This window comes from Triturus cristatus, chromosome 10 (genome assembly GCF_964204655.1).
Source record: "Triturus cristatus chromosome 10, aTriCri1.1, whole genome shotgun sequence".
NCBI classification, from domain to species: Eukaryota; Metazoa; Chordata; class Amphibia; order Caudata; family Salamandridae; genus Triturus; species Triturus cristatus.
The window spans coordinates 1032697037-1032723981 of NC_140593.1; the positions used below are offsets into that span (position 1 = coordinate 1032697037).

Below are 26945 nucleotides of genomic sequence, written 5' to 3' on the forward strand. Positions count from 1 at the left end.
AGGGACGAGGTGTATAAGGAGCGCTTAATGCTTTCCCGACCCCAGATCAACATGTTTCAGCTGGTTATGTAGTAGCCAATAAGGTCATCCAGGTTTCATTAGCAATAATTAATGGTATATACTGCATAGATTTGTGTCGCTCAAGACACATTCCATGCACTCACTTATACTGCATAATAATGCTGCAACCCTTGTTACAACTAACCCTGGGCGTAGTTCGCGAAGTAGCACTACGTGAAGCTACGCAAAGTGCACTTCGCACTACGCCAGCTATGCGTAGCACTTCGCGAACTGCGTAGTACCCTGTTCGCACTGTGCAAGATGCCGTTTTCAATGATTGCACAGTGCGGACAAGCATCCGACACTGTGCAATCATTGAAAACGGCATCTTGCACAGTGCGAGCTGTATTTTTCTGCCGCTCAAGTAGATTTTTACTCGAGCGGCAGCTTTCTCAACGCAGACTGGTAGTTTCTCATCGCGAGCGGTCGCGAGCATACGCGACCAATCGCAATGAGAAACCTGACCTCCTCGCGTTGAGAATCTCGCCAAGATGTTTATTTTCCAGGCTCGCGGCCGCCAACTTGAAGTTGAGGACCGCGAGCAAGCAAAAAATGACCGCTGCACTACGCAACGCTACGCTAAGCATGTTTGCACTGTGCTACGTGCAATTCGCGTAGTGCGAAGTAGCGCAAACTTCGCAAACTATGCGAGCGTAGCATAGTGCTTTGCCCAGGCTTAGTTACAACCCATCTATTTTAGGGCTTGCGGTTTTCTTCAGGTATTATTAGAGTGACCCTCATGGCCTTTTTAATTTAGAAATATGTGAGTGACAGTCTGCTAAAAAATAGGAATCCTGCCTTCCAGAAAGCGAGGCATTTTTGCATGTAGGTTAGATCTCTTTTGCCATTGAAGTGACCCGTTGGGGGAATCAAAGTAACTCCTCTTTCCCTTCCCTCTCTGCCCCTGTTGAGTTGTTTATACCAATAAGACTGGACTAATTACTTCAAATAGAAGAAGCAAGTGGAAGTGACTCTAATTGTAGTGAGATTTAAAAGAGAGTGAATTATCTGCACTAACCCACCAGATCCTTTGCCTCCATAGCTTGGATGGGTGATGCTACAAGTTCACAAAACTACCAGTCCTTAGTCAAGATATCAGAACATCCCCCTAAAATAAAGATTTCTGTTTAAACCAAGTTAGGCTTTATTGCATTATTGCTTCCGAGCCTCTGCATATTGAGTTCTTTTGCATCTTCCAAGTGAAATGCCAGCTTTGTGTTGTCAGCATAGGTCATAATGTTTAATCCAATTGGCCTAATTTTCTGAGCCGGAATATCAACATATATATGAAGTAGGGTGGGGCTTAGAGATGATCCCTGAGGCATATCCTGTTTCAATGACTTAAAGAGTAAATGGAAAGAGTGTCGACTGCTTGGCTTTTGCCATTGCGGTATCTAGATGAAAGCATTGCTCCGATAACTGCCTCATTGAGCCACAGAAGCAAGATGTCAAGAAACATTGCATCAAAGGTGGCAGAGAGGTCTAATAAAATCAGGGACACTCTGCTGCCATTACACAATCGAAGTTTCAGCAGCGTGTAATGATATGAATCCTCACTGAGCAGGATTGATACATTCGGACACAATCCCATTTAGGTGTTTTTCAAGAATTGTAATAGGAAGAAGGAGTAGTGAGACAGGGCGATAATTCCTCGAAACCTAAGGGTTTACAGATGTTTTTAATAAAGCAGAGATGACTGCTTGCTTCAAAGCCCTTAGCCACTGGTGCTACCTTGTATAGAGGGCTAGAAATTGAGGCAAACCTAGCTGGGGAAATATGTAAAACTTGCACAGAACACTTTTCCATTTGCGAACCAGATTTACTCAAAGTGAGGCATACTAAAGCTTGATCCTGGGGTCAGAAAATCAAATTTCAGTAAATACACATCTCTGAGGCTCCTTGAGGAAGAAACACCATCGTTATCAAAATCTGGATTGGGAGAACATTGATTAGGAGGACAGTTTAGAGTAAAGGTTTAACAGGGAGAAGAAACTTTGCTAACACAAAATCAGCTATGCAATCGCACTGCTCTTGTTACGCTGGATGAGGTATCGTTTTGCAGGTAGGACTGATCAGTGACATAGGAATTCTGAACAGTTGTTACGATGAATATGATGTATTGGTGATTTTAATTCCATAGTAATCTACTTTTCCTTTAGATTAGGAATCATGCAGTGTCAGAGGGCATCAAAGTAGTCTGTTTCCAATTTGGCTGCATAGGCTTTGCACCAGGTGGTGCTCTAGATTTTTTTTTACATGTGCAGATGGTGTTTTTTCCCCCACGAAGTGAACTGTTCAGAGTTGTGGTATCCAGTTTATTTACAAATCATGGTGTGACTATGGGGAATTAATATCAATGTCTTCATAAAAAAAAGGGAGGCGGTGGAGTCAGAGTCTGGTATAGCCTTCCAGAAGCAATCTTCCTCCAGACTTGTCCCTTGCTAGAATTGATGAATGTGGCCTTCCAGGACAGTACACCAATATTTTGAAATCTCTGAATATGTGGAAGATTGCTACCCCAAAAAGTTAGATGAAAGTAATTTTAGGAATTCTAAACTGAACTCCATGCTGGTCCCGTGGTCAAAACAGTAAAATTCCTTACTAAATAATTTAAGATTAGAGAATCAGTTTGAAACCCAATATCTCTGCCCACCGAACAGACTCGCAGCTGGGATATTGAGAAATATTTTTTAAAACTTAGCGCAAACCCTCCTCCTCTTGTGTGAGCTAATTCAGATGGCTAATTTGAGAACCATGTGAAACTAGAGCTGATGAATCAGTAGATGAAGTGTGAAGCCAGGTTTCCAAGATTGAGAATATCTATGTTGTGATTACGAAGAAGGTAATGAATCATTGTCCTGCATTTAGGTAAAAAATGTTATCTGAGCACGGAAATCTGCACAACTATCCCCTCTCTGGAAGCAAAAGGTGTGGACAAAGGCTTGCATATCTCTCTGGCAGAGGTAGTATTCAGATTTAGCAATCTCACAATGGCAGGATTATAATCCATCAGCTCCATCAGTGCATATAATCTACATGGTAGTTTATCCTTAAAACGAGCGGCATGATTTTCGCTGGGCATTGGTCAGGAGTGAATCACTGCAGATGAGTTTGCCACTGGCATGCCCACTGCACTTAATATAAAATGTGATGCTGTTGAACAATAAAATGAAGGAAAGATGAACAGCATCATAGAATAGTGTAGCTTCAGCAGAGCTATTAGGCTCCTCAGTTTTAACAACACCTTATCTGATATTTTACCCTAGTGGTTAAAGATATAGGGCCCGATTCACAGAACTAATTTAAGACAAAATCCTAAACTTACTACCATTTTCGTATTCACAGAAGGCACTTACTCATTTTGGTATTCACAGAAGACACTTACTCACTTCGGTATTCACAGAAGTTAGGAGTCCTAACTTTAGGACTCCTAAATGCCTTCTGTGAATACCGAAAGTCGTAAAGTTAGGATTTTTCTCAGTTTAGGAGTCCTAAAGTTAGGACTCCTAACTTTCCTACTACTAACCTGAGAAAAATCCTAATTTTAAGACTTTCGGTATTCAGAGAAGGAATTTAGGAGTCCTAAAGTTAGGACTCCTAACTTTACTACTACTAAATTGAGAAAAATCCTAATTTTAAGACTTTCGGTATTCACAGAAGGCATTTAGGAGTCCTAAAGTTAGGAGTCCTAACTATACTACTACTAAACTGAGAAACATCCTAATTTTAAGGCTTTCGGTATTCACAGAAGGCATTTAGGAGTTCTAAAGTTAGGAGTCCTAACTTTACTACTACTAAATTGAGAAAAATCCTAATTTTAAGACTTTCGGTATTCACAGAAGGCATTTAGAAGTCCTAAAGTTAGGAGTCCTAACTGTACTACTACTAAACTGAGAAAAATCCTAATTTTAAGACTTTCGGTATTCACAGAAGGCATTTAGGAGTCCTAAAGTTAGGACTCCTAACTTCTGTGAATACCGAAATGAGTAAGTGCCTTCTGTGAATACCAAAATGAGTAAGTGCCTTCTGTGAATACCAAAATGGTAGTAAGTTTAGCATTTTGTCTTAAGTTAGTTCTGTAAATCGGGCCCATATTGTATATATTTATTTTAGGCACCAAAGTTCCACTGTTAAGCAGAAAAACAAAAATTATTTATTTTTTAAGATGTTAAACCATAAAATACGGGTTGCCCTTTGTTGTTATCCTAATGTACAGTTGAAAGTAAATATAGGCTTTGGAGCAGACGAACCATGGGCAGATAGCCGGCTCCTGATTATTACAAGATAGATGTAAGAAAAGAAAATATTGAGTTGCTGATGTTATTTATGTGTAGAATTGTTGAATCATTTCCCTGTTTTCTTCCTTTCATTAAATCAAGGTAGCACCAATGGTGATTCCTCTGAACTGTTTTTATATTTTAAGGTATGATGAATAAGTGTGCTTGAGAGCTATCATGTTTCTAACACATAAGGAGGAGAATTAATGTGATCTGTATAATTGCTAAAGCAGAATCTCACTTTTATTTTCATTAGGCTTTTCTGAACTTTTTTAAGACAAATGGTTAAAACACCAGCAGAAGCAAGGGAAGCAGCCTTCAGACAGATAGTTGTGTGTCATCAGCACAAGAAAAAGCTTTGCAAAGAAAATATCAGAAAACTGGTGCTAATGTTGAAAAGCATTGGGAACAGCGAGAAGTCTTGGAGAACTCTGCATGAAATGGGTAGGGTGAGGAACACAATGTGGACATGACAACAGGCTGCATATCCTTGGTGAAGATTGAGACAAACCAACGTGAACCTGATACCACTCTTCCCATGGCACTCTAAAAGTATGTCATGGTCGACCATATCAAAGGGTGACAAGATGTCCAATAACACAAGCACAATGGAGTTATCTTGGTCACAAATTGTCCTCAATCAAGAGTAGTTTCAGTGCTCTGGTCAGGGTGGCAATCAGGTTGCCAGATATGCAAAAGATTGTGAGATTCTGCTTGGTTGGAAAGTTACATAGTTACCACATGTTTTGCGAACTTTCCTAAGTCCAGCAGTAAAGTAATAGGTCTGTAGTACTCTGATTTAAAACAGTCAAGATTATTTGTTTTTATAAAAGGAGTCAAAATTCCAGTTTTGCATTCATTGGGGTTCAAGTCTGAGGAGAGAGAACGATTTGCAGGGACCAATGGTCAAGAAAATCGAGTGGAAAATAGTAGCGAGCATAAATTATCAGGTGATCCTGATTTAACCAATTTGCCATGAGGAGATCTTGTTTAGCTATTTGGAAGTGAAACTAGTACTGGAGTAAGAAGATCATGAGCCTGGGTAATAACCCCAGTGTCAGGAGACTCACATTGCAAGTTCTTGATATTAGAGTAAATAAACGGTAGTTCTCCAGACAAAAAGAAAGGAAGCTTGTCACAAAGCTTTTTAGATGGTTGTAAGATTAGGATGGAGGAGGCAGGCCTTCAAAAAGTATTTAAGGTGTAAACAATTGCTTCAGTTGGATGTCAGCGTTTAGGATATATTTTCGAGGAATTCCAATTGATACTCAAGTTGTTGTCAAGTTATTGAAAAACTGTATGATTTCATTAAGAATATGCACTAATACATTTTATTCAACTAGCGTAGCTGCTTGCTCTGAAAGAACAGCCTTTTCCTTAGTGTGTAACAATATACCACAATCTAGAATATTTTGGAATGTATTAGGGTATAATGTTTGCTTTGGGTCTTTTGCATCTCCTTGCCAGTGCCTGCCTTTTAATTTTTATTTTGAATGGAGAACCCTCTTGAAAACCCACAGATGGCCATCACTAAACCCTGTCTTCCCTCATTTTTTCATAAGATGAGGGATACCTCAGAACACCCTTGTCTCAATTTTAACCTATGTAAACTCTCTCTCCTGTTTCTCTCATTGCCACAGCCCATCGCCTGTCACCTCCCTTTTCACTTAAGACCTATTTGTACATTTGTGTTCTGTGCTCACTGTCTCTTGTACTTTACCAAATCTGGCAATGAATAGGAACATATTAAATACCAATCATGCGAAGTTCATCAATATGTCCTTTAATAATGGCAAATGAACCAAATGGCTACTTGTCTACAGAGTGAGAGCGAGGGCATGTTATTGCTTTGCAAAGTACCTAAAGGTGTACATCCGGAATATCAAGTATGGAATTCCTTAATATTGTAGCAAAAATATCAACAGGTAAGAATAGATAGATTTTCTAAACCTAACCCCACATATATATATACCATGACAATATATGTCTTCAGGGTATGTAGATGTTCAGTAAAGAATAGTAAATCTATACTTCCCTACATGCACTTTCCATATTTTGGCTATGAAATTAAGGCATCACAATATTGCCTGCTTATTACTCCAGGCTACAAGCCCACCTTAATATTCACAATGCGACCATTAAATGTTCACATGGCATGCAAAATTGAGTGGGGCTTGTCCACCATTAACCATTCTAAAGGGGCAATGGCAATGTGAAGCTCAATGTGAAACCTATTCTTATTTCATTTTATTTTATAACAATTTTGCAAAACCTTTTTATTGAACTTGTTAAAAAATTATGACTATACAAACAAAGGAGATAAACAGATTAAATCGCACATTTGACCAAATTCTGCATATCAGCAATTTACAAATCATAAAATCATAAGTGAAAGAAAGAGTGAAATACTTGGGGAAGAAATTGTTGTTATGCATAATTGCCTCCTGTGCTAATGACAGGGTCCTGTAGTATCAGAAAGAACAAAAACTTGTTCTCAAGTGTTTTAGTATTCTGCAAAGTAAAGGAGAAGGCAAAAATAATATTGCATTGTCAAAAGGGAAAGAGGCAACAAGTGCTTCAGCTTTGTGGTGGAGGTAGTGCCAAGGTCATTGCCCTGTGAAGTTTCATGGTGAGTTGAAAGTACCATGCATTGTTTGAATAACTGTGTAAAATGCAAGTTTATGAAGATTTTTTTATACTTCACTTCTTGGTGAACTTTCCAAAGTTTGCAAAGCTACAACAAATGCTGTGAGAAAACGTCCACTGAACATCGGGTGGCAGGAGGAAAAACATTTCTCACGAAAACAAAAATTTGGGTATTAAACTTCTTCTGCTAGTGGAGTTGGGAAACTCAACAAACTGTAATCTGAACGAAGTTTGACATTCTGTCCATCTCCAATTACTGGTAGATATCAGTGAAGAGAAGCACAGTCAAAAGTAGGTCAGTGGGATGGACAAGGGCTGGGGTTGATTGGAGAACTTCTAATTTTTTTTTTTTTTTCAGAGTTAAATGGCACGAATTCAGCCATTAGAGCGCTTTGTAAGAGCACCAGATCACATTACAAATTTTTTGGGCAGTTGGAGACTAAGTGATTTTTCCAGAACCACAGGATGTTGAACAACGTGCCAAGATATTAACCAGGTCCTGCAGTTCCAAGGTCGGTACCTCTGGCCATTACACCACATCTCCTCCCCAGGGAAGTAGGGTCTGGCTTCACCTACTTACTCTAGATTCTCCCAAGTTTTCTTAATTCCTCCAGTGTCCGCAATACTTCATTATGTTTTGGTCACGTCAGCATTGCGTTAGCTTTTCATATGTGATTCTTTTTAAGAATGATATGTTTTACTTTTTAAGTTTCAATCATTCATCCTCAAAATGGGGTTGAAGAGTAACAGATACAAAATAGTGTTGCCAAACTGCATCTCAAACTGACACTCCCACACCATGACTAACGCATGTTCTTTATTAAAAGAGAAATAAAACTTCTCAAGAACTTACCTTCACTGCTGCTAGTGGGCGTTCCAACTACAATAGCATAAAAATATATTGTTTTAGATCAAATTATTCTAAACATCATACTTTACATTAGATCATACATGCAGTAAATACTTTCTTAAACCGTGGACCAACCAGATTTTGCTCCAATCCGTATTCCATGAAGAATTTTAGACTGGAGCAATATGCGGAAATTAATTGTAAACACACTGCCTAAAACCACGACACATATTTTGTATATTAATCATTTTACCAAGAGCAGTAAATCCTGATCCAATAATAAATCTTCTTTAAATGAAGCAAACATTTTATACACCAAATGTTCTGCATTTCTGTTAAAAAAAACACTGTTCGAAATGGTTTTGCCTGAAACTCATGTTTCACATTTTAAAAGTAATATGTTTGCGGTCGAAATTCTTGGATGCTGCAGACATCGAATTCTATCCAGAGTTAATCTTTGTGAATTGGACCAAAGAAGATTAAACCCGCCACCTCAAATTGATAGTTTTGGCAATGTTATTATCTTTGTCTAATAAGTGAAATATGAATACAGAATGATCATCATTTTCTTAGGATGATAAATTAACATTTTCATTTCTTCTGACAACTGCCTTAACTATGAACAGTCATGAGATTTCCTGATTACCAAGTAATCCTCTCCACTTCTTAGCCTTTACAGGATGTTGACATCTTTTTAGGTTGATTATCAAGAAAAGTGACACATTCTTATTCGATACTCTTTTATCCATCACTTAACATTCACTAAATAGATATTTACTAGAAAGAAAAAGTTGCATATTGCATTGTTATTTCAGTTTGATTTTTTCTGTTTTTAACAGTTCTAAAACGTTTTCAAGATTAATATGTCCTAAAGAAAGTGGGGTAGATCTGTGATCCCACCAAAATGACGCATCAACACTTTTTATTTTTAAAGTATATAAATGTAATTGTGTATTTTATTACATTTTATGTGTGTACAAATGTTATATCTTGCAAATGAACAGATTAGTTAGTTTTGATAAAGTATTAATAAAATCAATTTGTAAAAAGGAAACCTTTAATATACAGTCAAGTAAAATTGAAGATACAAATGTAATATTTAAATTTATGTGTAGTATACAGCATATCTATATTTCTTTCAGTGAGGCATAATAGATTATTGAATACAATACCTTTTTATATATACAGTTATGTGCACAGAGTGGATCTTGAATTAGTTACTTTGTTTGTAAACCCTGTCCCATGCATCAGCAAGGGGTTACTCACTTTTATAGCAGGGGTTACTTGCTTTTATAGCACATGACAATGAAGAGAATGTCACTTTGAAAGGCTGCAGGGGGACAGAGATTTCCCAAGTACTTCTACTGACTGCAATTTGTGCTCTGACATCAAACTGATACATGTGTCTCTTCTACCCAAATATTTGGTGACATTATTCATGATGAATATTGGCAGTGATGTGATGATAATTTTGTGTTTCTATGAGTGTTCACTCCTTTTCTCTTTCATCAAAGCACCACATGGTTACAAGGTCTCATTTCAATTTAATCTAAAAGCTCCTACATTAAACTGCCGTGCGACTGCATGTACCCACAGTTGTTTTAATAGTCAACAAGTAGTAAACGATAAACAGGATTTGGTTTTGCATGACTTTAGGAAAATCTTGCAGCAATAACTGAATTGCACAAAAACTACTGACAGGTTCTGCTTCTGGTCTTGTTGGTAGGACGTAAGACACCCCTCAACCAAGCTGTACTCATAATCCATGCCATGTTAACCGACAAGCTATTCTGAGATCAATTAACTCCACAAAACTACTTCACAGAGCCACATTTTGGTCATTGGAGAAAAGTGATTGAATTGAAGGGCGACCTGAAAAGGATTTAAGCCTTTCATAGTCAGTTGAATAAATAGTTTTTTTGTAAACTTTCTTGAAGGAATAAAAAGAAACCCGCTCTCTTCTACAGGCAAGGTGGTAATGCTATTTTAGCTTTGATACATATGTGAGGGGTGCACAAAATATCAGGTTTTCGCTCCTGAAAATGTCATTTAGCCCCCTTTAAAGCTTTGTAAATTGGGGGGCGTGGTGGAGAGGCAATGAAGTGAGATGCTCTTCTCTTGCTCTCAGTCCTCCCGGGACCCATCAACCACCTTCCTATTGCCAAGGGGCACCTGTAATTGCTCCTGGTGTCACCCTGCACCCAGTAGCAGAAATTGACACCTGCTGCAGCCTGAGCCATGGTGACCAGTGCTGCCGGAGCCCCAGGGATGACGCGCAGCGGCTGCCATTGTGTCTCAGGAGGCCGTCGCACCACTGCTGCACTACACCACAGAGAAAAGCCTATAGCGCCACATGTGGTGCATGGATACCTGAGCTGTTCCCCGGGGCCCTCAGCCTCAGTGATTGGGTGGGGCGGCCACTGCTGCCACTGCAACTTCCCAGAAGCAGTCCGACGTTGGAGGAGCCGGTGAGCCTGCAACACCACTGTACATCCCAGGGCTGCATCCCAGCTCCCCCGAGCACTGGCCATTGTAGCGGGGGGAAACTGCAAACTTCAAGTGACCCACTGGAGCTACCGTGCTGCCATTACTTTGGGGTCAGACTGAACGGGGGCCCCAGGAGAGTTTGCCCCTATCGACACAACCGGGATCAGAGGAGACAGCCCAGGACTGCACTGACGCAGAGGCCTGACCAGCGGCCCAGCTAAGTGGCATCAGCACCTTGGCTGTGAAAATGCAGCTCACCTTGCCACCCTCTGGAGTGGAGCTGCACGAATGTATAGCCAGTAAGCGTAGGACAGTTTCTTTGACAGGCATTGGCCTTAGTCCAGAAAATAGGGCAGGCCAGCCAAACAAGGGACTTTCCTACATAACAGTGACATACGGTGGGGGTACTGACAGGGGGGGGGCTCTGATACTGAGCCCCAAATCGCTATGGCACAGGGAGTACAAACAAGCGCAAAACAAGAGCCCAGAAGCTATAGTAGAGGGCTTCTGGTGGCGAGACCCAGAGGCAGATTATTGGGACCTGCACAGTGGAATGTCGTGAAACGCTGAGAGCAGTGGGCACACCCTCAATCGTGGACTCGGTCTATGGTGCCTACAGAGACAGGTCAGCAAAGCTAGAGCTGGAGTGCTGAGACAAGCGGGCGCTCCCCACTAGATGCACCGTGTGGAGAGAGCAAGTAGATGAGATCTCCACCAGAAGAGATCTTTGGAAACAAATCCCAATTGCTGGCAGGCCCCTTCACTGGCTGCCCCTGGGCCCCAAGCGAATGAAGCGCAACAGGCCTGTGGGCTCCTCTGGGGCTAATTGCGCTATCCCTCCCTCAAAACAACCAGAAGCTGGTGGTAGCCAGTGGTAGCATCCAAGGGAATGCACCACCCACATGCACCTGAACCCCTGAGCTGAACGCCAGAGACAGGGGTATTCCCACTGACTAGCTTACTGAAGGAGGCCCCCAACACCCTGTGCGGATGGAGACAATGTGGGGTGGGACCAGTGTTGGGGGTTTGTTAGAGGAGTGCCCCATGTGGCTGTCCCCCATTGGCAGGGACCTGCACATCGGGAGCTGCACCAGGAGATGGCACTCCTCGGTGGACTTGGTGGCTTTACCCCTTGCTATGCCACACTCTAAAGCAGCTAAAGATAATCCAGTGATGTCTCTCTGGCACAGGACCCCACAGCCAGAAGCGGCAACTCACCCCCCAACTCAATCAATCAATCAGTGACACTTATAAAGCGCGCTACATACCCATAGGGTCTCAAGGCGCTGGGGGGGGGGGGGGGTGCCGCTACTGCTCGAACAGCCAGGTCTTCAGCTTCTTCCTGAAGGAGAGGTGGTCTTGGGTCAGGCGCAGGTCGGACGGGAGGCAGTTCCAGGTCTTGGCGGCCAGGTAGGAGAAGGACCTTCCTCCTGTAGTCGCTCTTCGGATGCGGGGGACGGCGGCGAGGGCGTGGTTGGCTGATCGGAGGTGGCGTTTGGGAGCGTAGAAGTTGACTCGGCTGTTGAGGTAGCTCGGGCCTTGGTCGTGTAGGGCTTTGTGTGCGTGGGTGAGGAGGCGGAAGGTGATTCTCTTGTTGATGGGGAGCCAGTGAAGGTCTCTCAGATGTCCGGAGATGTGGCTGGATCGTGGGATGTCGAGGAGGAGTCTGGCTGAGGCGTTTTGGATCCGCTGGAGTCTCTTCTGGAGCTTGGCGGTGGTCCCGGCGTAGAGGGCGTTGCCGTAGTCCAGTCGGCTGGTGACGAGGGCCTGGGTGACGGTCTTCCTGGTCTCAGTGGGGATCCACCAGAAGATCTTCCGTAGCATGCGTAGGATGTTGAAGCACGCCGAGGAGACGCTGCTGACTTGCCTGGTCATGGAGAGGGAGGAGTCCAAGATGAAGCCCAGGTTTCGTGCATGGTCTGTCGGTTTGGGTGCGGTGCCCAGGGCGGGAGGCCACCAGGAGTCGTCCCATGCGGAGGGAGAGGAGCCCAGGATGAGGACCTCCGTCTTGTCCGAGTTCAGTTTCAGGCGGCTGGTCGTCATCCACTCGGCTACCTCTTTCATCCCTTCGTGTAGGTTGGCTCTGGCGGCGGCGGGGTTGTTGGTCAGGGAGAGGATCAGCTGGGTGTCGTCGGCGTAGGAGATGATGCTGAGGTGGTGTTTGCGTACGATGGCCGCGAGGGGGCTCATGTAGACGTTGAAGAGGGTGGGGCTCAGGGATGATCCTTGGGGGACGCCGCAGATGACTTCGGAGGCCTCTGACTTGTACGGTGGTAGGCGGACTCGCTGTGTTCTTCCGTCGAGGAAGGAGATGATCCACTCCAGCGCCTTGTCCTGGATTCCGATGTTGCTGAGGCGCCGTACCAGGGTGCGGTGGCAGACCGTGTCGAATGCCGCGGAGAGGTCTAGGAGGATGAGGGCCGCTGTTTCTCCATTGTCCATCAGGGCTCGGATGTCATCGGTGGCGGCGATGAGGGCGGTCTCGGTGCTGTGTTTGGCTCGGAAGCCGGACTGTGAGGGGTCGAGGGATCCGTTCGTCTCGAGGAAGGCGGCCATCTGCTTGTTGACGGTCTTCTCGATGACTTTGGCTGGAAACGGGAGAAGCGAGATGGGGCGGTAATTCTTGAGGTCGGTGGGGTCCGCTGTTGGTTTCTTGAGTAGAGCGCTGAGTTCGGCGTGTTTCCAGCTCTCGGGGAAGATGGCGGTGTCGAAGGAAGTGTTGATGATGTCTCGCAGGTGGGGTGCGATGACAGCGTCGGCCTTGTTGAAGATGTGGTGAGGGCAGGGGTCGGTTGGTGATCCGGAGTGGATTGAGTTCATCGTGCGGATGGTGTCTTCGGGGGTGATCGGGGTCCAGGCGTGGAGGGTGGTGGTGGGGGGGGGTGGCTGGTCGGTCGTGGTGTGCGTTGGCTGGTTGTTGAAGCTGCTGTGTATGTCTGTGATCTTGTTGTGGAAGTAGGAGGCGAGGGAGTTGCAGAGGTCTTGCGATGGGGTGATGTCGTTGTTTCCTGCGTTGGGGTTGGAAAGCTCTTTCACGATGTTGAAGAGTTCCTTGCTGTTGTGTGCGTTGTTGTCCAACCGGTCCTTGAATGCTGTTCTCTTGGCGGCGCGGATCAGCTGGTGGTGTTTCCGGGTGGCAAGTTTGTAGGAGGTCCTGTTGTCCGGTGTCGGATTCCTTTTCCAGACTTTCTCGAGGGCTCGGCAGTTCTTCTTGGAGCTCTTGAGTTCGTCGGTGAACCATGGGGCCTTCTTGCTGCCGGGTCTGCTAGGCGGGGTCCTCAGCGGGGCGAGTTCGTCCGCGCAGTTGCTGATCCACTTCGTGATGTTATCGGCGGCCTGGCTGGGGTTCGCTGAGCTGGCCGGAGGGTGTTGGCTCAGGGAGGTGGCGAGCTGGTCTGCTGTGATCTTGTTCCAGCTTCTGCGGGCGGTGTGTTGCTGGTGTTGGTGGGTCGTCGTTCTCTTGAAGGTGAAGTGGACGCAGCTGTGGTCCGTCCATTGAAGCTCTGTGGCGTGGCTGAAGTCGATGTCTGTGCTGGATGAGAAGACGGCGTCGAGTGTGTGTCCGGCGAGGTGGGTGGGGGTGGACACCAGTTGCTTGAGTCCCAGGTTGGCGAGGTTGTCGAGCAGGGTGCTGGTGTTGTGGTCGTTGTTGTTCTCCAGATGGAAGTTGAGGTCTCCGAGGAGGATGTAGTCAGCGGAGGGGAGGGCATGCGGGCTGACGAAGTCGGCGATGTCCTCGCTGAATTGCGTGCGTGGTCCAGGGGGTCGGTAGATCAGGGTGCCTCTGAGGGTGGTGTTCGGGTTGGTGTGGATCTGGAAATGCAGGTGTTCGGCGCTGGTCAGGGTGTTGTCGGTGCTGGTCGTGACACGGATGGTGTTCCTGTGGATGATGGCGATGCCTCCTCCCATCTGGTTGGCGTTTCGGTCCCTCCGGACGATCTTGTAGCCCTCTGGGATAGCGATGGCGATGTCGGGAGCTGAAGAGGCGTTCATCCAGGTCTCCGTGAGGAAGGCAACGTCAGGGGCTGTGGTGTCTAGAAGGTTCCAGAGTTCGATGGCGTGTCTGTGGACGGAGCGGGTGTTGAGCAGGATGCACTTGAGGTGGGTGCTGCTGGTGTTCGACTTGGCGGGTGCTGGTGCGGGGCTGGTCCGGATGCAGGTGAATTTGCAGGCGTGGCAGCTGAAAGGTCCGTGGGTATGTCTTGGAGTGGCTTGATGGCATTCCGGTAGTCGGCCGGTGTTGAGAGCGAAGAGGGTGGCGGCGGAGTACGTCTGGCGGGTCGGTCGGGGTCTTCGGGGGCCAGGGGTCCTGGCGCTGGTCGCGATCCGGTCGCGGACGGGCGCAGACGGGCTTACCTTTGGCGCGCCTTCGGCGCACAATCGGCGCGCCCGCTGCGCGTGACCGCTGCGCGTTCGCACGGTCGCCATTTAAAGGCGAAGTGCGCGGGTGGGCGGAGCAGCTGGGAGGCGGGAGCGGGGAGGGAACAGAAGAGAAAAGGGGCGGGGCTGATGGCGGTGGCGGGAAGCGGGAGCGGGGAGGGAGAGCGGAGGGCGGCGAGGTAGGCGGGCACACAGGAAGGAGACAGGCACAAATGAAAAAACACGAAGAAAACGGGGCACTGGGTACAGGCAACAATGCAGGTCAAAACAGAGGCAAAACAGTAGACAAACGCTCTTACGGCAACCAAAAAAACAAGCACAAATTTCCGACAGAAATCGGCAAAACCAAGGGGAGCGCTCAAGGCGGCAGCGAGGCCGGCGCTGGGGCAGAGGCAGGCACAGGGGCACACGCAGCAGCTGGTGGCCGTGCGGCGCGGGGGTGTCCCACAAGTGGGTCACACTCACCTGCGTCGCACGGTCGCCGTTTAAAGGCCAAGTGCGCGGGTGGGCGGAGCAGCTGGGAGGCGGGAGCGGGGAGGGAACAGAAGAGAAAAGGGGCGGGGCTGATGGCGGTGGCGGGAAGCGGGAGCGGGGAGGGAGAGCGGAGGGCGGCGAGGTAGGCGGGCACACAGGAAGGAGACAGGCACAAATGAAAAAACACGAAGAAAACGGGGCACTGGGTACAGGCAACAATGCAGGTCAAAAACAGAGGCAAAACAGTAGACAAACGCTCTTACGGCAACCAAAAAAACAAGCACAAATTTCCGACAGAAATCGGCAAAACCAAGGGGAGCGCTCAAGGCGGCAGCGAGGCCGGCGCTGGGGCAGAGGCAGGCACAGGGGCACACGCAGCAGCTGGTGGCCGTGCGGCGCGGGGGTGTCCCACAAGTGGGTCACACTCACCTGCGTCGCACGGTCGCCATTTAAAGGCCAAGTGCGCGGGTGGGCGGAGCAGCTGGGAGGCGGGAGCGGGGAGGGAACAGAAGAGAAAAGGGGCGGGGCTGATGGCGGTGGCGGGAAGCGGGAGCGGGGAGGGAGAGCGGAGGGCGGCGAGGTAGGCGGGCACACAGGAAGGAGACAGGCACAAATGAAAAAACACGAAGAAAACGGGGCACTGGGTACAGGCAACAATGCAGGTCAAAAACAGAGGCAAAACAGTAGACAAACGCTCTTACGGCAACCAAAAAAACAAGCACAAATTTCCGACAGAAATCGGCAAAACCAAGGGGAGCGCTCAAGGCGGCAGCGAGGCCGGCGCTGGGGCAGAGGCAGGCACAGGGGCACACGCAGCAGCTGGTGGCCGTGCGGCGCGGGGGTGTCCCACAAGTGGGTCACACTCACCTGCGTCGCACGGTCGCCATTTAAAGGCCAAGTGCGCGGGTGGGCGGAGCAGCTGGGAGGCGGGAGCGGGGAGGGAACAGAAGAGAAAAGGGGCGGGGCTGATGGCGGTGGCGGGAAGCGGGAGCGGGGAGGGAGAGCGGAGGGCAACTCAGTCATGCACAGCGGTGGGGGGTGAATCCTCGGCACCTATCACCCAAGGGTATATGGACCACTTTTTATAAGAGATATGAAAGCAGGATAACTTAGAAAATAGGAGCCGCTGCAACAACATCTATATACGAGGGGTGCCACCAGGCGCAGAAGGCACGGTCATCATGACCTTTACAGCAGAGCTTCTACTGGCGGTCTGAGGTGACGAGGACGCATCCCCACCTGCCCTGGATCGGGCCCACCGAGTTGCCACGAGGGCAGATCAAGCAGACTGCTGTCCAGACATCTTAACCAGAGTGCACTTTTTCACGGAAAAAGAAGCAATTATGCAAGCAGCTAGGGGCAGGGAAGAGCTTAAATTTCAAGGCCACATGATCCGACTCTGCCAGGATCTTTCCCCTGTCACCCTCTGAAAACGTCGCAACTTCAAAGCTATCACTGACAAGCTGCGTGACCAAGGTATCCACTATCAGTGGGGCCACCCTTTTGCACTTCTGTTCCAATGGGAGGGCAGGCGTTGCACACTACAGTCGCTGGCAGAAGCTAAAGCATTACTGGGGTTACTGGACGATCCTCTGACAAGGGATGAACCACCCCACCTTGGCTCCTCAGGGCGTGATCTTAAACCTAAATGGGCTATGGTCCCCCAGCATCAATCAAACAGACCACGCAGAACATCTTCCCAAGACTCAAAGAAAGACGTCATTAACCATCTATGCACCCTCAGCAGGGAAGCCTCCCCTGATCACTCGACTGCTGGCCCTGTCTGACTGCGCGGTGACCTAAGGTGGATACGATTGCAATGCACAGAATGTACTACCATGTGCCCCTCTACTTGAACTATCACTGAAGAAGATGCGCCTCAGGGGGAACGGGGGACCTTGGCGCTCCAGTTCCGCTGTCCCTACTGCGTTGCTGATGGCCACCCCCAACCGACTTTCTCTTCCAGAGGGTGACTCCTCCAGTGGGATTGGAGTGCCTTGGTGCCAATCTCCACATACAGAAGAAGTCCTAGTTGGACCCTCATGGTCCCCTGCTGTTACTTGTTGTATTTTGATGTATTTTGCTTTTTCTTGCAGGTCGCACACTAAGGGCCCGATTCCGATCTCGTTCGAAAAGCCTACAGACCGACTCGGTTCTGGAATGCTTTCTGTACGACTAAAATCGGGGGAGTAAAACCAAACCATTACGATGCATCTGTATGCATCCGTATCTGATTCGGTTGGACTCCCATTGGATTCAATGGGAGCCTGTGTTCCAAACGAGAACACAAGCTAACCAATGTAAAAAGGGGTGGCTGGGGAAATCCTTGCACCCTGTGACGGGCACCCCATGGTGCCTGCCACACAATGCATGGTTGGGAAGAGGGGACCCATGGGTACCCTCACTGGCACGATCTGGAGGGCCCCGGGTGAAGGGGGGCCTGCTATGGGCCCCCAAGGACCAATTCCGGCTGCGCTTTTGTTCCAGGCAGACTGAATTAGAAAGGCTGTCCGAATCGGTCATCGTACTCACTCACTCGGAAACTGAATCCATAGAGCTGTATGAATCGGCTCCGGAAAGGCTCGTCCTCTCCGAATGCCTTCTGTAACAAATTTGGTTAGCCCGGACGGTTTCCAGGCATTGTACTTGGTCATCCGGAACTGGGAACGAGTTGGTCAGAAACAAGGGTTCCGGATCGTTTTCAGCAAAGTCGAATCTGATTCGGAGCCCTTCCGACCGAGATCAGAATCGACACCTAAGTAACATAAGGCAAAGGCGAGGCAATACTTAGTGCTATAAGTGGTTAGGGAGAGATGAAGCTGGAAATGGCGGATAATTAAGCTGGGCAAATGTGCAAGGTTTAGCAACGACAGGGGGTGTAGGAAGCTGGGATGCCCTTTACCACCCTGGCCAACACATGTACCCCGTCCCACTGTCAGCCCATCCCCAAAAAAGACACCGCACTCGCTGACCACCCACTTACCATGGGTGATCTCAAGTCGCTCTCCCTAAATGTGCGGGGCCTAAACTCCCCGAACAAGTAGAAACAAATTTGGTGTTTTGTGTTACAACATGACCCAGATGTTCTAATGTTTCAAGAGGCCCATCTGGTAAAGGCCGACCTACACCGCATAACACACCCGAAGTATCCTAAGAGACACTGGGCATACACAACTTCTAAAACACTGGGAGTGGGCATCCTCTGCAAAGCTAGCTTTTATACCTCTGTAGTCAAAGAGACCCTGGATAGGTAGGGTCGTTACCTGTTCCTTCAACTATTCTGGGGGCAACGAAAACTGACACTGCTTAAGCTATACGCCCAAAGACTTCCCAAGACACATATATTAGACACATCCTGCTGGAGCAACTAGATGGGGTGGAAGACGATATTATAATCTGTAGGGACTTTAACTTGGTTTGGGACCCATCCCTAGATAGAAGTAGTGCAACATTCCAGAATACAGGGGCTATGCCTGCAAACCTAAAGCAGGAGATTGAGGACTGTGGGCTGATCGATGCATGATGTTTTAAACATCTTGGCATGAGGGACTGCTTACTCGCAAGTGTACCCTTCATACTCTCTCATAGAATATGCCTTTGTCATCCCCTCGGTCCCATGCTGCAATCACAGAGCGAAACTCTGAGACATCTCTATCTCTGACCACGCCCACCTAGCAATCACCTGGGATACTGGTCTGTCCCGCCCTGAGCACACCACGCGCTGGCACTTACCCTCACACCTTCTGTGCGTTCCAGTGACATAGAAAAGATACGCAAAGTAATCACTGACTATTTTTGCCTCAATGCACTACCTGAGTTTTCCCTGCATACACTTTGGTACGGGTTTAAAGCTACCATTAGGGGCACAATAATGGCAATCGCTATAGCACGTGGACAGGTGGCAAAACTGGTGGAATCTAAACTCACAGCTGAGATCTAGCAGCTGGAGCAGCTGGATAAGGCGGTCCCCACACGAAGGACCAAAAGGCAATTGGCCTTCCTATGTGGTCAGTTGCAAGGGCAAAGCAGAGTGTACCCTTCTGTCCCTACATCAGAGATACTATGAGGGTGGCGACAAAGTAGGCAAGCTCCTGGCCCACGAGCTGCGGCACCTGCGCGCTAGGTCACACATTGCTAAAATACAAATGGGGAGCACAGGATGGGCAATTGCATAGAAAGACAAACTAGAGGCTTTCCGAAACTGCTATGAGCAACTGTACTCTCATGAAGACCCTTCCCCCACAAGGCTTCACTCATTCCTCTCTGAATGTGACTTGGAGCCCTTACCTCCACACCATTCTGCCCTCCTAGGCAACCCCATCAAGGCTCAAGAACTGCGCGATGCCATTTGAGACCTCCCATTAAGCAAAGCTTCTGGACCAGATGGGCTTCAGGTACTATTTAACTACCTATTTCTTCCCCAGCTGCAAGACCACCTCCTAAGCCTGTTCAATTCCTTCTCAAAAGATACTGGTCTTACCCCCACAATGGCAATGGTGGCAATCTGTCTTATACATAAAGTGGGGAAGACCCGGCACAATGCTCCTCGTACCGCGCAATAGCCCTACTCAATACGGATGGCAAGCTCTTTACTAAAATACTAGCTACCCGCCTCGACCCGTATCTCCCTGGCCTCATTAATCCCGGCCAGGTGGGTTTTATTCGCCAACAACAAGGGGCTGATAACGTTCTGCATATAGCCCATTTAGTAGAAAAAACATGCCGACTCGATGCGGAGAAGGCATTTGACAGGGTAGACTGGACATATCTCCAAGCGGTATTACACAAAACAGGCCTTGGGCGGGCCTTCATCTCCAAAGTCATGACGTCATACATAGCGTCGATCACCTACAATCGAGTGAGCAGGAGGACCACGAGTCTGATTTCCCTGCACTGAGGCACGTGACAGGGATGCACACTCTGACCCTTACTCTTTGCGCTAGCAGTAGAACCCTTTGCTATTCACGTATGGCACTCGGGTTGGAGATTAAAGGTATACCCTTTTGTGGCCAAGTTCATACGATTAACCTCAAAATATTTACAAAAGAGGTCTGAGATATAATACAGCACTTATCCTTGTCTCAAGAACATTATCAATTCTATGGTGCGAAGATCAAGGAAACAAGACCCCTTTGCTTCCTAAACAAGTGAAAGAAACTTCCACTATGAACAATTACATAAAGAATTTGATCCGCACTCAATATAAAGAACAAGTCCATCCAATTATTGTATTTTGTATATTCCTTTATTCTTGTATCCTTTGAGTTCTAATTCCTCTCTTCCTAGTAGCCAACGCGTTTCGTCCTATTTAAGGACTTCTTCAGGGCTCATCTGTTGTCTTTCATGTTGTTTTTTGATCTCTTCTTGCTCTCATCCCCTCTCCCTTGTGTTATTCTATGGCCATTTGCTGGTGCCATACGATGATAGAGGGACGGTCTGCTGGCGATTGATTTTACGATTATTGAGTCAACTATAACCTGAAGTTATCGAGGGATTGTTTTTATATGCAATACAGACCCCTATCTGAATTTACATGGCTATGGAATTCAGAATGACAATAAAGAAAGAATAACACAAGGTAGAGGGGATGAGAGCAAGAAGAGATCAAAAAACAACATGAAAACTAAAACTGCTTTTGAGAACATACAAAGACCACTACTATGGAAGTCTTTACAGTGGAGGGAGGTTCCACATGGGTTATTGAAATGAATTATTCAATGACATGCTAACAGCGTTGCAAAAATGGCCTATATGGTGAGAGACAGTCGTATCTGTTGGTCACAACAATATTTGTTCTCCATATTACCAGTGTTATAACATACAAGGAGAATCAATGATGCTCCTACACTTGTCAGGTCAAAAATGAATTTAGATCTATATATTATTTGACAGGTAACATCTTAAAATCCACGTTTATGATGCACAATCAGCATGCATCATTTTAAAACAAATTATAACTGTAGTTTCAGCTGGTACTGTCTTCAGAGGGCAGGCCTTAGAATTTTGCACCCCAACTTCTCAGCATGGCAACGTCTTGCTTTCTGAGGTTTGAAGCAGCAGATCTGAGAGACTCTGCCCCTCTCAGATACTTATTCTAAGTTCTCTGGGTCAAGCAGGAGGTCTCTGCTGACCAATGGGAGCAGGGCAACTCCCCAAGAATAGGACCACATCCTGTAGAGTGTGTCATTATTTTGTCCCAGAGTGCACCAAATCCTCCAAATTCATAATGGCTTATTTTTCAGCAGGGAGGTAAGAGCTGGCTAAACCCACCCCTAGGATGGATACCTTTACATAGACTCTCCCCCTTGCATCTCTGCATTCCTTCCACAAGCCTAGCTCTGGCTGAGATGAAAAGTTTAGAGTTGTAAATGACACTGACTTCTTCTCTACTCTTTGAAGACCATGGTTTACGACTCCTCCCCCGGCCCTGGCATTCCTGTAGAACAGCTCACTGCCCTCCCAGAAGAGCTGGTTAACCCCAGGGGCTCTTCATCACCTCTTTAAAGCAGCCTGGCTAATCCACTTAACCCTGACCCCCCACCCACCCCCCACCCCTGGGACACCTAGGAGGACCCTGGGGGTTCCTAATATGCCAAAACATTGTAGGTTATCCATTTTGAGTGCCCCAAACACCAACATAGAGTTTGGGCACAATTTATTTTTTAAAAGCAGTCCTGCCACCCAGGGCTACTTTTAAACTGACCTCAGGCTTCAGCAGTGCACACATGCAAGTGCAGAAAAAGCTGCTGGCCTCTAAACTGCCATGCCCTATTGTTGGCTAGGGACTTCTAGGTAGTTTTAATCCCCCTGCCCTAATATTTAATTGGGTCTGATAGGGTAGGTCATGCCAACCACAGGGGTACCCCAACCCTTAGTGTACCCTAGTGTATTTAGGTGTTTTCACTGTATTCTAAATGTGTCTCTTTCAGCATAGCACTGGCCCTGGGCCTGGTTAGGCAGAGTCCAGGGTCAGTCATAGTCAGTTACCACCAATACCATTCAGCAAAAAATTGAGTGGTGCCCAGGGCACAGGATGACTTTGCAACATAGCCCCTCCCAAACGAAAGTTGATGGGTTACTAACCTACACCCTGGTAGTCCTCATCAGCTAAGAGGAAAAACCTGGATAGTCCATCTGCATTTGCATGATCTGTGGTCTACTGTGAAGTCCATTCCCTGTAGGGAAACGGACCACCTTAACAGCTTGGGATTCTCCCCTCTCATCAGCATGAGCCATCTGAGAGACCTGTGGTCAGTTTGAACACGAAAGTGAGTCCCAAACAAATATGGTCTCAACTTTTTCAGGGACCGGACAAGAGCAAAAGCCTCTGTCTTAATGGAACTCCACCTCTGTTCTTTGGGAAGAAGCCTCCTGCTAATAAAGGCAACTGGCTGATCAAGGCCCTCCTCATTTAGCTGTGACTACACTGCCCCAATCCCTTGCTCTGAAGCATCTGTCTGAACCACAAATTCCTTTGTGTAGTCAGGGGCCAGCAACACTGGGGTTGAACACATAGCAGCTTTCATAGTGTCAAAAGCCTTCTGACACTCCGGGGTCCAATCCACCTTCTTGGGCCTCTTTTTAGAAGTGAGTTGAGTTAGGGGCCCCACAATGGTCCCATAATGTTGAACAAACCCTCTTTAGTACCCTGTCAATCCAAGGAATGCCCTGACCTGAGTCTGGTTAACAGGAGCTGTTCAATCCAAAATAGTTTTGATTTTAGCTTGGAAAGGCTGTACATGACCCCCACCTACCAGGTGGCCCAGGTACATCACAAACTCTGCCCTATTTGGCACTTGCTTGCCTTAATAGTCAGGCCTGCCTGCTGCATGGCCTGAGCACTTCCCTTAGGTGGCTTAAGTGATCCCCCCAGGTAGAACTGTATACAGCTATATCATCCAGGTAAGCTGCACTGAACTGTTCCAACCCAGACACGACCTGGTTCACCAACCTTTGGAAGGTGGCAGGTGCATTTTTTAAACCAAAGGGCATTACCATGAACTGATAATGTCCCTCTGGTGTGGAGAATGCTGACATCTCCTTTGCTCCATCAGTACTTATCAGCCCCTAACCTGTCAATGAGCTCATCAGCTCTAGGTATAGGGTGAGCGTCAGTCTTTGTGACTGCATTCAATCCTCTGTAGTCCACACAGAACCATAACTCCGTGGGTCCCCCTGAGGATTAGGTTTGGGTACCAGCACCACTGGACTGGCCCATGGACTCTAAGACGGTTCAATTACCCCCAATTCTAGCATCTTAGCAACCTCAGCTTTAATGCTGGCTCTAACATGGTCAGACAACCTTTACAGTTTATTTTTGACAGGTAGGCTGTCACCAGTGTCAATGTGGTGCACACACCACTCAGTGATGCCTGGGGTCAAAGAGAACAGGCCAGCAAACTGCTCCAGCACTTGCTTACAGTCTCTGTGCTACTGGTCTGTCAACTTGCGAGAGAGCACAACTCCCTCCACTTACCCATTTTGCACATTAGTGGAGAGGAGTTCGGGCACAGGCTCAGTTTCCTTCTCCACACCCTCATCAGCGACCAGTGACATGGTCATGTCTGCCCTGTCATGGTAGGGTTTCAATCTATTAATCTATTCACATGCAGGACCCTATGAGGGTTCCTGGGGGTGCCAAGGTCAACCAAATAGGTGACCTCACCCTTCTTTTCTAAGATTGGATAGGGCCCACTCCACATGTCATGGAGGGCCCTGAGAGCCACAGGCTCCAACACCCACACCTATTGTCCTGGAGTATACTCAGGCATAGTAGCCTTCTGGTCATACCAGTGCTTCATGAGCTCCTGGCTGGCCTCCAGGTTTCCTGTTTGCCTTGTACATGTACTCTGCCAGTCTAGATCTCAGGCCTAGCACATAGTCAAGCACATTGTCCTTTGCTTCTTTAAGACTCAGAGTATTCTTTAAAGACTCTCTCAGCAGGCTCAATGGCCTTCTCACAGGGTGTCCAAACAACAACTCAAAGGGACTGAAACCAACCCCTTTCTGTGGCACCACCCTGTAGGCAAACAATAAGCATGGAAGGAGAACATCCCATCTCCTCCTGAGTTTCTCTGACAACCCATTTATTTGTTGAATCTCTCAACAAGACCATTTGCTTGTGGGTGATAGGGGGTGGTGAACTTGTAGTTGACACCGCACTCATCCCACATAGCAGTCAGATAGCTGGACAGGATGTTAATGCCCCTATCTGATACCACCTCTTTTGGAAAACTGACTCTGGGGAACATACCAAGCAGTGCTCTAGCCACTGCTTAAGCATCAATGGTTCTAAGAGGGATTGCTTCAGGGTACTTAGAGGCATGGTCCACTACCACTAAGATATACCTATTCCCCGATGCAGTAGGTGGGTCCAAGGGACCAACAATGTCCATCCACATCCTTTCAAAAGGAACCCCAACAACTGGCAATGGTATTAGGGGAGCCTTGGTCTTGCCCCCTGCCTTGCCACTGGCCTGACAGGTGACACAGGAGCTGCAAAACCCCTTTACCTTTTCAGACATATGGGGCCAGTAGAAATGGTTCACCAACCGGTTCCATGTCTTTGTCTGTCCCAAATGTCCTGCCAAGAGGATATCATGACCCAAAGTCAGGATGAACTCTCTGTACTTCTGGGGCACCACCAACCTCCTGGTGGCCCCCTCCTTGAGGTTTCTGGCCTCAGTATAAAGCAGTCCATCTTCCCAGTAGAGTTTGTGAAACGCACTGTCAACCCCCTCCTCTTGCTTAGAAGCAATCCGCCTCAAGCTCTCAAGGGTGGGACAGTCACGCTGTCCCTTACTGAACTCCTCTCTGGAGGGTCCACCTGCTCCTGTCAGCTCTGCCAAATCCGACAGCTCTGGCAGGGATGGAGTCCCTCCCTCAGAGGCCAGATCCTCCATGTTAGGGTTAGATTCTTCCTGCACTTCTGGAGTTCCCTGGGCTGGCTCAGCAGGCCTAGTGCCCTTGTCCTTGGATGCTTGGCCCTTTGTTCCAGGGTCCAAGTGTCCAGCCCCACCCTTCTGACTAGTCTGTAACCTAGTCACAGCACATACCCACTCAGGGAACTCCAATATTTTCATATGGAGTCCTCTTTCCACCTCTGACCACACAGAGGCTTCAAGATCATTGCCTTAATAAACAATGGACTGGGAGCACCTTAAAACACAGCTACCTTCATAGGGCCTGTCACACCTCCCCATTCCAAATCCACCACAGCCATAGGATGGAGTTTGGTAGTGCTGTCTGCATAAGTCACCTGCTGAAACTCACCAGATAGCAACCTTTCTGGAGGCACCAGCTCATCCAGGGCCATAGGTACACTAGCTCCAGTGCCTCGTATAGCCTTAACCTCAGTCCTATTCACTTTATGCCTCTGTCCATGTTTGGATGTAAGGCAGCAAGGGTTGCAATATTCAATCCACCAAGGGACACTAAGGTTGCTTCAACCACCTGACTACCCCTCACCAGGGCACCACTTTCCACCCCTACACTGACACTGGCAATCCCTAGGGATGGCCCCATAGGGGGAAACGTCTTGGCGCAGACAGCATCTCCCTGTGTGTGACCTGGCTGGTTACAGTCAAAGCACTTACCCACTTTTGAGGGATCACAGAACCTACCATTCTTTCCCTGATTCCACCTCCCTTTGAATTTGGGTGGGCTTGGGCCCCCCTCCTTGTGCAGGTTTTTGTGAGTCTTTGGAGGACTCCTTCTGGCTTTGACCTTCCTTCCTTTGGGCTTTGCCTTGGAGAGGGACCTGTCACCTTTTCTTCTGGTCACTCCCCTGGTGCTGAATGAAAACCTGGGTTCTCACCCACTCATCAGCTGCTTCCCCCAGCTCTCCGGGGTCTGTCAGCTTAGAGTCCACTAGATACTGGCATAACTTCTCTTCTGCACAAAGAGTCAAAATATGTTCTTTCAAAAGTAAATTATACAATCCCTCATGTGTCAACTTTGTTACCAACAATCCATCCTTCCAGTGCCTTCACTGAAATGTCCACAAAGTCTACCCAAAACTTGGAACTCAATTTCTGGGTGCCTCTAAACTTCACCCTGTACTGCTCTGGAGTCAGACCAAATCTCTTGACTAAGCATGCCTTCATCTGCTGGTATGATTCTGCATCTTCTCCCTTCAGGGTCAGGAGCCTCTCCCTCCCAGCTACTGGAATCAACTCCCACAGGAGTGCACCCCAATACCTAGAGTGGACCCTACTCATTCTAAGGGCCCTCTCAAAAACTGCAAGCCACCTATCAATGTCATCCCCCTCTGTGTACTTGGGCACTGTACACTTGGGAAGTTTAGGATCAAATGCACCACCCCAGGACATTTCACAATCTTCATCCTTTTCACTGCCACCATTTCTTTTGAATGCCTCCTCCCTCTCCCATCTCTTCTTAGCCAAATCCAATGTTTTCTTCTCCAAGGCAATCAAAGCTAATTGAGCCTCAAACTGTCTCTCTGCAAGGGGCCGTGGTGGATCCTGAGTAAGGGACCCTACCCCACTCCCCCATCTGGAATCATAGGGCTAACATTAGAGATAATGAAACAGGCACCATCCTTACCCTCCTCTTGGGGAAGGTTGGGGGGAACACCCTTTATCCCCCATTGAATCTCCTCAGCTACACTGGCCCAGGCCTGTAGGGACTTAAGCAACCCTGCCTTTCTAATCTTGTTGGAAGCAGGCAGCCCCCTAAGCATACACTGTACCCTAAGATCAGCCATCTTGAACTGGGACAGTTTAGCCAGGTCCAGCTCCATGGTTCCCTAG

General features: G+C 47.6%; 1 protein-coding gene across 1 annotated transcript in view; it reads right to left on the minus strand.

Moving 5' to 3' along the window:
* Nucleotides 1–26945, minus strand: part of UMOD (uromodulin) — a 256077-nt gene that overhangs the window by 11848 nt on the left and 217284 nt on the right. The window contains exon 17 of the mRNA XM_085629081.1: nt 7837–7863. Coding sequence (XP_085485207.1) covers nt 7837–7863 — 27 coding nt within the window. The remainder of the gene's footprint in view (nt 1–7836; nt 7864–26945) is intronic.